At 39.6% G+C, this 13,800-nt stretch overlaps 1 protein-coding gene across 1 annotated transcript in view; it reads right to left on the bottom strand.

Annotated features, from left to right (window-relative positions):
- Positions 1–4,240: 4,240 nt before the first annotated feature.
- TOX (thymocyte selection associated high mobility group box) overlaps positions 4,241–13,800 on the bottom strand; it is a gene marked incomplete at its 5' end in the record, with an annotated part of 102,217 nt that continues 92,657 nt past the window's right edge. The window contains 2 exons of the mRNA XM_057377214.1: positions 4,241–6,453; positions 7,565–7,716. Of these exons, the coding sequence (XP_057233197.1) occupies positions 6,417–6,453; positions 7,565–7,716 (189 nt within the window). The remainder of the gene's footprint in view (positions 6,454–7,564; positions 7,717–13,800) is intronic.

Below are 13,800 nucleotides of genomic sequence, written 5' to 3'. Positions count from 1 at the left end.
TTGTAGAATCTCACCTAAGTTAAAGCTGCCCTTGTGGATCTGAGCACCACTTCACAGATTTTGAGCTTTAGTTATGACTAAAGCAGAAGACTGCTTTTCAAAACTCTCAGATCTCAGCCACCTTTCCTCTGAATTACTCTGTGTCCCTGGGCACATCACTTACCTCCTTTCATATTCACCTCTTTAACAAAATCATGTAGCACATGCTTGTATGCCAGAGGAGTGGAGAGGCTCAGCTCATTATTTTGAACTCTRAGAAAAACATGAAGGCTTCCTCTGCTAATTAGGGCATCAGCCTTATTTATTYAAGTGGTGACATGTTTTTGAATGAACTTTGGATCTTCATGTTGCTATCTTAGCTGTGCTGCATAGACAGCAGGAAAAATCTTTCTTGCATCTTCAGTATGTAACAATATGACTGTACTGATGGCACAAACATGGATCCAGGTGTTTGTGAAGAAAGTTGAAATTACAAGAGCAGCCTGCAGATTTTGTGTCTGCAGACGTCTTATCCTGCTAYAGGTATTGTGCTAGCACCCCATGTGCTCCCACCCCCAGCCCATGTTGKAAAGGTTTGGGACTTTTTTTACTTTCCACTGAAACTTGGCACTGTGGGAGCACCAAGGTCAGCATATATGCTGTGCATAGAGCTGGGAAGTTTTCAACTCTATGTATCAAAGTATRAGGAACCTGAATGCTCACTAGAGGTTTTCTTCGTATTCCTTTCTATTTTATTTTTTTGAAAGTACTGGAGCCAGGCAGATTGTAAGGCAGAACTTCTTAGAAAGAAGTTTAGAGCAGCATCTGAAATGTGTGATTCTTGGAATCTTCAGGAACTTCTGCATTACAAAATGTGTGCCCAGCCTTCTGTGAAACAGTGCTGCATGGAAGATCACCGACTTGTGTGTTTGATTTAGCTAAAGAACATATTCTATAAAGATAACGAAGACATCCATCCTTGATCTAACTTTATTTTTTTTTTCTCCAGGCGGTTGTGTATGCACCCTGCTGTTTGGTAAATTCAGAGTTAAAAGGAAAAGTATTTTGGTTTGAGTTTGAGATTTTTTGACCCAAACATCCAGCCTCTGGACATKGCTCTGCGTTCTCTGGTTCTGCCTGCTGTGTGCGCTCCRTGTCTGCYGTCCGCATCCTCACTGCTCAGCCRGCCGGCAGTCTGGAGGACACTGATGTTCTAAGGGTTACTGGATTACAATKGTTCTCTGCAAACAAAATTCACATCTGTTCTGACAACTTATTTCAGCCTGATGCAACTTGAAAAGGTCGAGATTAATCCCAGAAAATCAGACTTCTATTTGAAAGGCCAAATCAACTTTAATTGTAACACATGGCTATTTGTATTGGCATTTAGCTGCAGCCGTTTATCSTTCTTTCCACTGGTATTATTTGTTTCTGAGCTTGCTACTAAAGCCTACAATGCCAGCTGAAATGTTTTAAGTAATGTAACAAAAATAACAGCTGACATCTTTCCTTTTACAGGTTTCCACTGACCCAGAGTATTTTGTGTGCATGGCTTTTATGACTTTTGTTTATCAGCAGTCTGGGTAAAAAATCCATGGAAGGAAATGTTGGTTCATTTTATAAAAATTAATGGTGTCTACTGTACCTTCCCAGCCTGTTGGCTTTATCCACCAGAGCCTGAGGGGATGAACTACTTGCTCTGGAGTTGTGCCTCCTACCCAGCGTGGATCCCACATGTTAAGGGGTTTAAAGCCCCTCTGCACAACACCAGTTTCAAGCTGTGCTTTTCCATACTGGTGAGGTGACTGAGAGCAGCACCTCTCCCCAGACATGGTGTAACACCTCTCTAACTACCCTGCTTCTCCTGGCAGCTGCTATCAGCTCAGCCATTGAGCCATCAACTGATAGCGGAGCTCTCAGATGCCCTGAAAAGTGACAGGATGAAAGAGACTGATTTGGCAATACTTTGCTCTCGCTGTTTGGCCTGGAGAAAGATACTCTAAGTGGTAAGATTGTTTAGCAACAGCTGGCAAGCACCCGGGTGTGAGCCTGATTTTCAGACATGACAAGCACTTATAGGAATGTTGCCAGATACAGCTGTTTAAAAGCCTTAATAAACAGCAAGTCAATACTAATCTTTGCCAAATTAATCTTTTCCTTGACAGCCCATCAGAGCAATTATACTCAGACTCGTTGTAAACACACAATTGTCAGAGGGTAAGGATCTTCTCTGCAGTATACTGTGGATTTTTGCACATAGCTTGTTTTACAAATAGGTAGGTTTCCTTTTCTTTTCTTCCTCYTCTCTCTCTCATTTTCTTCTTCCCCCTCTCTTATTTTATTTTCTGGCCGATTACATGATTGTCAGCTTGGTATTAGCCTGAGCAAAATTTCTTTGTAAAGTGTCTATCACAGCAAGTCCTTAATAGAATGTGAAATGATGACAGTCACAGGATCCATGCAGATGCACATTTGCTAGTGGGTTTCTCTAATTAGGCAGTAACTGTGACAGACTCTGAAATGTTACAAGTCATTGTTCTCACTTGTCCTCTTGTTGATGAAGAGCTACATTTGAGATGTGATTTAAAGTGCTGCTGGGTAATAATAAAATACATGACTTTGCAAAGGAAAGCAAATTCCCAATTCTGTGGGACCTGACACAAAGCACCTCCTGTTCTCCACGGTGCTCAGSACCTCCTGCAGCACTGCCAGCATGCTCTACTCACCAAATAATATTTTATTTCAGTGCAAAAGAACTTGAAAACACCAGAAAAAATAATTAACAGGGTAATGGTTGTTTATCTGTCTGCCTGCCTGCCTATCTATCTAGTCTTTTTGTCTATATCCTCTATCTGTGCYTATATCTGTGTCTATACCTACCTATCAACAGGAGTCCAGGGGAGTAACTCCTGTGTGGGCAACATAACAGCTCTTTAGCTACTTCTCACAGAGTGTGCAAAATAAAGATTTTTACCTATTCCATTTTCCCAGAGCACAGAAAGWTATCTCTGTGGATCCGCCATGTTTACAGGATTGGGTAAGAAACAGGCAGACACAGACTTGGAGATGGTAGTTCAGGGTGGGATGAAGTCTCAAAAGGCTGAGGAAGGTGGTGAGAGTGTGTTTTACCTTCCAGTAATGAGCTCTTTTATTGTTGGGTTTCCTGTTTACAGACGAGACCCACAGGGAATATTTGGCAGAGACGCCACTGGAATCAGGAGCTGGTATTTGGTGAGAGAGAGAGAAGTGGGCATGAATATATTACATTTCCCTGTTAATGGCTGGGGCCCTTATGAATACATTACTTACTTACTGCCTGTGGATAAATGTGACAGAAAAAACCTATGGCAGGTCCATTTGAGCTAGAATTAAGGTTCTTTAGTCAGAGACAGCAGCTAGATGAGATTTCTGCTTGAACACATGTGAGTTTGGGGATAGAGAGACCAGAGTATATCCTGTCACCAGAACATGGCACACTGAAAGCAGCAGCAACATCAAAGAGCCTTTCCTTTTCAAAGCCTCTGCTTACCTTGGTGCAAGCAAGATGGGATTTACAACCTGCAGAGTGAATATGTTGCCAACTTTGCATTTTGCCCACCACCTTTTAAAAACAATTAAAAAATATATTAATTTAAATGAATGGGAGACATGATTACCTTTGGTTTCTATCACTCTAAGAGACRTTTTTGTCATATTTGCTTGCTGTTACTGTGTTGCTCCCATGTGCAGGTGTTTTAGCTCCTGTGTGCTTTCTCATTTTCRTGGTTAGGACAGATGGTGACTTACAACCAGTGACTGGGGTCTCTGTGTTAGTGTGGCACCTACAGCACAGTGCTGCAGGGAAGGATGGGGCACATCTTCGCCAACTCCAGTGGAGCTTCACCTGCTAACAAGAGCTTCTCAACCATCAAATGGCAATTTCTATCTGTCAACACACAACCAAAAACAAACAGCAGATTGCCCATGGCTGGCAGCCATTTCTTTTTCCCAAGGTCAGACGTGAAGAGCTGGCATTTATGCATTGAAGGTGGATCTTTCTTTTGGAACAAAATGGTTTTGGTGTACCCGTGGCCAAAATTGCTGCTCTTCCAGCACAATTGTTCCACCCGAGCAAAGCCCGGACACAGAACCACGCTCAGAGCACTGGATGGGTAAAGTGCTGCACAGCAAACRCACCACAGGTCCCCGTGCTGACAGACTGACAGACACCAACTAGCCAGAGGTTCATACAGAATAAGTATTTTATTCATGATGTATTTTTTTATTTACATTAAAGTTTTCTTGTATTTCGAACTCTGCTTGGATACCGAAATTAACAACTTTATGTGACTGCACACCTGCTCTAAAAGAAATGAAGATAACACAGTTCTTTTCCATAAAAGAAAAAGGAAAACTGCCTGTCAAAATCAAAGTTGATTTTTCTCATTCTCAGTAATTATCTTTTTGCTTTAGAATTAATGTGAGTGGAAAATGTAGTTTACTATAATATAATAAATAGAAGACATTGGGTAATTAGTAGTGCTGGTATATTTCTAAAGTACTAAACAGACAAACAATAAACTGTGAATTTAATCACGAGTTCTCATACAGTTTCAAGACAGGAAAATTAGAGCTCTCAGCTACAGTCATTTGAGTAATCACATCTGATCTGCATTATTTATTAGTTATTACATGCCAAGTGATTCCGATTGTACATTGCCTGAAATCGCTCAGAAGCAAGCATGCCTTTGTTTCTGTTTTGTTTTATAAAGAAAAATCAATGGCATTGCCTAAYGTGTATTCTATCCGAATTGCTTCCTTTATTTCACACAGAAAATACAAATCAGTGGTACTGTCCATTAATGGGACAACCATCTGGGACAAAATCATCCAGAAATWTATTTTCAGAGCTATCTTTGATCCCAAACATTGACAAAATACCTTTTGGATATTTTTATYCCTTTCCCTGTGGCTGTTGAACTTACCTTTCATTTTAAGATTTATTTCTGATATATTCCCTAAAATTCTGTAGGAACTTTTGCATATATAATAAAATGGCTGAAGCATATTTGGTAATATTTCTTTTGGTAATATGTTTATTCCACTTGACAAATTAACAAAACAAGTTTCAAGAAGCAGCGTTATGCAGTTTGTCTCAGTTTTGTTGGTTCAAGTCTTAGTTTTGGGTAACTTCCTGCTACAATGTTTTAAAAAGGGAATTACTTAAAATACCTTTTCTTCTTTTCCTTAACAACCAAAGAAATAGAGAAATAGTTCTTGGTTACCTTCATTTTCTGCCAATAAAGCAGGTTTGTTGTTATATATGTCACTGTAAAAACTAAATAAAGTATTCACATCAGTTGTGAACAATTTGTGCCAGCAAAAGTTAAAGCGTCAAAGAAACCTCTTTAAAATGCTAACAAATTTACTTACAAACACCTATATTTATTATTTCATAAATAGGCGCAACAGGTTCCATAAAAAAGATTAAATACAGACACAGTATGAAGAAACAATAATACATAGCCATATGTAGAGGTTATAATTTAGCTGTCTCCAATCTGTTTCTGCATCTAATAAAATATCAGGTAAGCATTTGGCAGTTTTATACATAAAAGGACTTAAATGACATTTACTAACCAGTACACATAAAGTGATTTTCTTTAAAAAAAAGAAGCATTTTTTAGGCAGTACAAAATAAATGTGTTTGCTCTTTATCAACATTAGTTTTTTCTCCTACTTTTTTTTTGTGTTTATTTCATGAGACAAAGCCAATATTTTTAATTAATATAATTTGGGACTATTTTACTTTCTTTTCTCCAAATACTTCGAAAATATAGACTATCAGTCAGTTGTTTAAAAATGAAGTAAAAATATGAATGTTTGCCAATTTTACCCTTATTGTGAAATCAATAAACTGGAATGAGCCAGTTTCAATTACAATTAGCTACAAAAACATTCACATTTTATACTCTAGGAGAGTGTAACATAGATGCTATTTACAAACTTGCTATGACTGCTACATCAAGCCATTTAAAAAGTCTTTAGTAGTTTCATATAAACACCCATTATGAAAAACCAATGGAAAATCCAGGACTTTTATCCGAGACATCTACAGTTGCTAAGGCAGTTACTATCGCAGCACTTCACAGCAAAAACCAACATAAAATCTGAATGGTCCAAGTTTCCTTCAGGGAAGAAGAAAAGTAATGTCCGTTAAAGGATTTCAGGGAAGGGGTGGAAAGGAGAAAGAAAGAAAAAAATGGGRGAAAAAAAAGAAAAGGAAAGAAGCAAGACTATTTTTTCCAGAGTGGGTGACCCACAAGCTCAAATAGTCCTAAGTGCTTAGCAACTTGTATTTTCTAATAAAATGCAGAACTGCCTTGACTGCATAAAGCAATCCATGATGAAAAGACTTCCCTGCATTCCTCAGTGGAAAGGAGAGGTGTTTCAGATTCTCAGGTAAGGTAGAGTGCTTTGTCCCTCTGCATGCCCCTGTTCAGAGAGAAAAAGAACAAATGGGATTTTTTTTTCTTATATTTGAAAAAAATTTAGTTCTATTCTTAAAAAAATAAAAATAAAAAAGCCCCACAACCCCAATGCATGTCATTAATTCCAAGCATGTCACTGAAGTACAGCTGCATTACCATGGTAATAATATGAAAAATTATAGCGATATGTAGCAACCTGGAGACCACATCTGGCTCTAAACTGCACCAGAYTGGGACAGGTTTTTAARTGCTGGYTCAGGATAACCTGCTTTAGTGGGCWGGCAGCACTGACTATCAAAAACTGCTTGGGTAGAGCTGTGGATTTAGCATGGGTCTTGGAATGATGCTCCATAAGCGCCCTAAAGGAAGTGGCCACTTTCCTCAGAGAGCAGGAGAGCTTGTCTACATGAACATGGGTATTAGCCACTGATATCTTTGGTGTATTTTATTTACTAGTTCAGACAGAGCCAAAACGTGCTGGGTTGACAGGTTCACATAGGCACCTGCAAGGGACAGCAGAAGCTTAGCTAAGGTAAGTTCACCCACACGGATTCACAAGGTTTATCCACACAGAGCAGCCGTATCTACAGCGTATCTGCTCAGAGAAAGCTGCTGGTGATGGGAAGCTATGCCCAGCGTGCACMTGAAGAGCACTTCTGGGAACATGACACATTGCTTTTTTTTCCAGAAGTGACCAGGAATCAAATCCACAGATGGCTATGGCTTGTCTCTCACTGATGTTGTTTTTCATGACCCAGACTGGTTATTTTCATGACCCAGACTAGAAAATAGTTCACATCATTTGCCTCTCATTGAGAAGGCAATAATCCTAAAACTTCTTTCTTGCTCCTTCTCCCTAAGATTCCAGTTTTATCTTCTAYGGAATGCAAGTTCTCTGAGAACTAGAAAGTGTCTGTGCTGTGATAAGGTGACAGCAATGTCTAATAAATGTATGTATTGAAAACTTGTTCTCCCACAGCAGACTAAGTGCCATCACAGATACACTTCTGAAACACCGTAGGAAAATGGGCAACAGTGCTGTTTCCAAATTCCTGGTCACACACTTTGTGTCATGAATGTGGCTCAACACAAGGTGGCATTCACTGGCTGCTTACCCATTACTGCAGTAGTCATTATTCCAGTCCACAGTCTGTGCTGGAGGATTTCTGCACCCTGAACGAACATACTCCATTGCTTGGGTAACAACTTGTGCAGCTGTTGATGTTGGATTGATGATATTCTGATAATCAGGCTGAAGAGTAAATCCCTAGAGGAGAAAACAAGTACATTACAAAGTATGGAAACAAACTAACAGGTTGGGCACATTAAAAAAAGTAAAAATGCACTGTATATTGTGAAACAGCAAAGAATTCTTCTTTTCCAGGTGGAATTTTGGTTATAAAACCTAAAAYAGGCAAAAAKGMGTAGGTGCTTTCTAAGTTTTAAAAYCTTTCTTCTGTTTGAGAAATGAAACACTGCCAAAGTGCTGTTAGCTGTTCCACAGTCACAGGATGGAACTAAAAGAGRCAGAGCAGAAACAATTCAAAACCAAGAGAACAACTCAATCAGCACTGGGACAAAAAGGTCTGTTTGCTCCTTAGAGCTTCCATTTAGATTAAACGTAAGCATACACACTAGTCACTAATTCCCAGAATATGCAACAGAATCTTTTTGAAGGATGTAGGCAGCAGGTGGCTGACTGTTTTATTAGACTACACCTATTCACGCATTGTTCTCAAAACCCTTTTTCTTCATTCAGTCACAAAGGGACCATCTGCTGCTTCTTTTATTTGCACTTCTCTCTCAACTAAACGGAAATTCAACTAAAGCTTTTTAACAGTTGTTGGACTAATGTAGTGAAAGTAGCACAGAATAACTTGCTTTTGAAACCAAGGAGACGATAAAAAAAGTGGAAGTTACAAAGAGACATCTAACCTGCTCCCTGGAATATCTGTCATATGAAAAGTCATAATAATTTTTAGCTCTTTTGATATATTCCGATGTTTAAATATTGTGTTTCAAACCCAGGAGAACAATTGAAATTTCAAGGCTTTTGTATCTAGTTCACCCTGCATATCGTGTTTCTGTAGAGTTGGAAGAGCTGCACTGGGTAAAATCATGGGAATGTTGTATGAAAGCAATTGATATCTGCTGAAAAAAAACAGCACCAAACTCCTTCCTCGGGCAAGGGCATAAAATTCTCAAATTAACTGGATGTGTAGCTGCTAAACCAGAAACTGAACTTGCACCAAGATGCCTAGTTTGGACACTCACCCCTTCCAGCCAAAGCCCACATGGAGGATAGACAGAATTAGTGCTCACAGCTTTTAGTTTCATTTCGTGTTAGTGTGTGATTGCTTGTCTTACACAGCCTTCGTTAGCACAGGGATTTTGTGGAGGTGTTTTGTTCTGCAGGTTTAAGAAGGCAGCCACGCTACCTTTTGTCAAGATACATGAATATTCTCAGCTTTCCCTTGGCCCAGGCTCCATCCACAGGAATTATCTTCCTTCAAATGGAATGCCACTGCCTTCTTCTCATCCCTCTTCCTCGGCTGTTCCCTGAGGTCCTGCAGGTGTTTTGCTCTGCCTTTCCTGCTCCCTGCCACCTCACTGCACTCATCCTGATCATGGATTTTGGTCTAGACCATAAATGACTGCAAGTTTCTTCCTTAAACTTCTCCATATGGGAAATATCTTGAGTAACACTTCAGTACCTTAAACACCCTTTGAAACCCCACATTGTGCCTGTTGACTCCAAGACACAGACTGTAAGTAGTGARCAAGTTCACAGCTGAATTCTGCATCTAGTTGCCATGTTATTTATATACTGCCCTGCTAATGAGATTAAATAAAGCCTTCCCATGGTGGGTGTTACACCCATGGGGACTGTAACCCCCATGCTTTGTACACTGCCTTTTCGCAAGGCTCTAAACCTATGCAGCAAGCTGTAGAGACAACCCCCATGCCTGCAACAGACCCAAAGGAAACAGTAATTGAGCAGATTTGCCAATGACTTTAATCAGAGTTTTGTGTAATTAGAAGAGAGAAAATTTGGGGTTGTATAGCACTGTCATCATTTTTATACCAAACACCAACCATAAGGCCTTTCTAATTTAGGTAAAAGAGGAAACCAACTACAGAAATATRCCCTATCCTCAGGCACTCAAATTTACCTTTGGTAGCAAATCCCCTGATCTATCACACAAGGAAAACACTCCGTCGGGACAGTAGCCAGGAGCAAAGCATGCAAGTGAGCAGGCACGGATACCTAAGTACTCATGAAATCATAGAAYGGTTTGGGCTGGAAGTGACCTTAAAGACCATCTGATTCCAACACCCCTGCTCAGGGCAGGGACACCTTCCACTAGAYCAGGTTGCTCAGAGATCTGTCCCACCTGGCCTTGAACCCTTCCAGGGTGAGGGAGAATCCACAATTTTTCTCAACAACACTCGCACAGCAAGGAGACAGTTCCTTCAAACCAGAGGAAGAGACTACCAGCACAATATCCATYCCATTTCTTCTGGAATTAGGACAAATAAATATCTTAGATGTCAGAGAACAGTCTTGTGTTTTAAATGCCAACTCAGAACTGGGTGGGGATGCATTCTCATATTTTTCAGGTTTTCTATGTGACCACAGCCAAACTGCTTTGTCTCTCTTCCAGCAAAGCACGTGTGCTCATGTGTTGGGACCGAACTGGTAACTCTCATGTTAAGGTTAGGACTGCAGAGCCAAACTTAATTCTTCTATCTGCAAAATAAGGGGTAATAATATTTTCATCTTGTACCTGGCAAGTCTATTTAGTTTATGGCTGCCTGGATTGGGTCTTGTTTCTCAGGACAGACTGAGGTGATAAATGCCAGCATGGTGGAGGGGTATCTGAGCCAGGATCCAGTCCCAGAAGGGTCTCAGTGGTCCCTCTAGAGGGTTGAGGTCTACCAGAATACCTTCACTGTGGGTGTTGGAAAACRTGCTTGTTACACCAAAGTAATTTAAGGAACCTCAACTCAATATGAAGGACTGATACAGTATAGTATTATTTAAAATGCAAACAATAATTGCTTCAGATTTTTCATCAACAGAAAAAGCTCTGGAAATATAGATCTGTACAACAGAGGGTAACAGCCTTGTACCAGGCTTGTGGTAAATATTTGGGTATTATTTATGTAAGCCCTTAACAAACAATGATGAAATAAAAAGTGCTCAGAAAATGAGTGCTTCGAGGTCTAATTAAACAATGCTGAATGTTTTTGCACTGTAATGCTCAAGAGAAAATCACCAACTGTTTTGCAACATGYCTAGAATTTTAAATTTCATTTTCTTGTACCAGATTGAAATAAAAATAGGGAACTTGATAAAGATTAATTCGATGTCAGGAGGGACATTTGCTCTTTAATTAGATTTCTGTAGCCCTAGCAGTTTCGTTGTGCCACTGTAGCAAGTCCTAAAAAGCCTGCAGCAGAACTAAAGAGTGATCCTCATCTCCACACTTTACTAGGAACTAATTTCATTTCCTGCCTGTCTGGAGAGGTATTTTCAACAGGCATCAATGTTTTTGTCTTCACAACTGATTTATTCATCAATCTCAATGTGATATTTTAAACCTTTAAATTACATCCAAATCCTAAAGCATCTGTTTATTACACAAGGAAATTGAAAATCTGTCTGTGTGATATCATACAAAGATTTTTCCTTAAGGTTATAARGGAAGTTGACAGATATTAATGATTTTTTTTTTTCTCTTGACCTCATTCGGAGACAAAGCTTAACAAAAAAGAAGAAGAAATCTGGACAAATACAGCAGGTCCCTAAGTTTGCTGTATATAAAAAACATACCAGAAAAAATGAGGTTATTATTTTTGGCAGGCTATGCAATCATTTTGCTGTATATGTTTATTTTCTAAAGGAAAAGAAATACCTAAAAGTAGACACAAATGAGTTATTAAAAAAAAAAAAAAAGTGACATACAGACATACATTAATCTTCTGGTGCTTTGTCATGCATGTGCACTTGCAGCCTGGTTACATTGCAGACATTAAGAATCTAGTTTTGTTTCCTCTACCTGTGAATTGAAATGGGGCAGAATTGGTCATGGGACTGACCATCCTATGCAATGCTTGGGTGAAGGATTTTGAGCAGGGAAGGTGATGCTTCCTGATACTTAAAAGGGTTCCTTAACAAAGTCTGGGTGTATTTAGTAGGGAGGGAATCCTTGGTCTCCTCACTTTTCACACCAAAGAGCCCAATAAGCAGCCTGGATAGTGGGGTATGCTCAGAAAGAGGCACAAATGTCTGTGAGAGAAGAGAAAGGGAAGAATGGCCTTGAAAGAGAAAAAGGCTGCAGTTTCAGCTGCTGCTTTAGCCCGAACTTTGGAGAAATTGTGCTGATTTGAATGACAAGGGTTGAGAATCAGATCATCTAAGGCCAACTGAGTAAAAATTAAACATCCCATCAAACCTAAGAAACAATTGGAGAGAAACAGCTCTGTATCAGTTAAAAAATTATACAGTGATAAGATGCTCACATGAGCATATGAGCATTTAATGAAAGAAAAATCACTCTTCTAATCTACTRTGAATCTTCCCATGTGTCAAAAGTAGATGAAAGAAAAGCTACRGAACAGCGGATTTTGACTTTGAAAAGTGAAATTTAACGATGCTTCTGTTAATGATATTTAAGAAAAATATAGTAAATTTCAGAATTAGAAGCTAAAGATAATAAAAATCAGGTTATAATTTAAATCTAAGTATGAGAATAGAACTAATGGTCATTTTTTTTCTTACATTTTAAAAGATTATCACTGTAAACAAGCATCTCAAAGSACCAGTAGTCCAGGTCTCTCTTTGAGACCAGGTCTCAAAGGACCTTTTAAAATTTATTCATTAACTGTTGTAACAGAAGAGAAAGAGACAAAATAATGTATTACCCAGAAGTTAAAATTTAGATAAATGAAAATAGACAAGATTGTTTAAAAGAAATTAAAAATGATTTACTAATGCTAGGCATATGACCAAAATGCTAATACCAAAATTTTGCATTTAATTTCAGAAAAATTTGGATGCATTGCATCAGCTGCAYAGTCCACAGTTAATTGATTTTAAAAATAACAGAAATTGTGCAGTCACTGAGGATTTTTGGCTACCAACACTTCTGGTTTTCTTGGTGTTCTGTAGTTTTTGTGGATTCCCAAAGGAGACTGCCCTTCTCCAGCTGGCAGTCACTCTTGATTTGGCAGCTGCACACGTGCAGGGAAGGAGTGCTGGATGTGGAGAAGGACATGCTGTTCCCTGCAGAGCTGATGAAGATCAGCTCATTGTCCTGGAAGCAGTGGGAGCACAACTCTCTCCCCACGTCAGCATTTCTTATCAGCCCCTCCTCAAAGTTTGCACCAAAGTGTTTGTAAATGTCATGCACAGTGGTTTTTTGGAGAAYCATGTTCCTGCCTGCCAGGGCTGAAATCTGGATCTCTGTGTGTTTTTTTCTTGGAGATGGCAGTCTTTTAGACATCCTACAAGATGGTCTTTGATATGAAACTATCCTCCTWTTCCTGGAGAAAACGACTGACCAAATGTCACAGAGCCAGAGTTAAAGCAGGGGATCTGTTGAGAGCAGGGATTCGCAGAGCCTGCTACTGTTGAGTGTCACACTGGGGAGCCATGAACTATTTAAGAGGGATGTTGGGGGAAAAAAAGGAAAACAAAAACAAAAASAAAAGAGATTTCTGATGATTTATACTCCTAAGATGCCTCCAGCACAGTCTGCAGTGAAGGTGCCCAGCCAGATGAGCACACCAACACCTGCAGTAGAGGACTGCTAGGAAGCTGCTGGCAGACTTACTCTTCTCTTGCCTATCAAGCTTCATGCTCCAGTGTAACATGACAAAATTTGCCTCTTTATTTTTTATAGTGTGTCAGCCCCTTTAGTATGAGCAGTGTGAGGTTTCCAAAGAGGAAAATAACTCCTGTTGCAAGTCACTCTCCAGGGATGGTATGCTAACCAGTTTCTGTTCTTGCTGCTTACCTGGAGTCTTTGGAAAGGCTTAMAGTGGCCATACCTAAGCATGGAGGAAATAAAACAGCTTGAGGGAAGAGGAAGTGAAAACAAGTTGACTTAAAGGCAGCTATTGCTTCTGCTTTATCAGAATACATATTCTCCCATTTTTACTGGCTGTCTTTTTRTGTAGCAGAGTGTTCTCCACGGTGTTGTTTGGGACTGCACCTCACAACCAGAGCTGCCCTTCCCTCCTCGCCACAGGCCAGACACACAGYATGGTGCATCCTCTTTCTCCTTACTGCTGTTGACTCTGAGCTGCTGGGAAAACTCCATTTATCTCCCATTCCATCTTTTCC

The sequence above is a fragment of the Malurus melanocephalus genome, unplaced genomic scaffold, assembly GCF_030028575.1.
Source record: "Malurus melanocephalus ecotype Western Australia unplaced genomic scaffold, MMel_1.1 scaffold_306, whole genome shotgun sequence".
Classification (NCBI taxonomy): domain Eukaryota; kingdom Metazoa; phylum Chordata; class Aves; order Passeriformes; family Maluridae; genus Malurus; species Malurus melanocephalus.
Note: the sequence above shows the minus strand (reverse complement) of the source record. Positions and strands in the feature narration are given on the sequence as shown.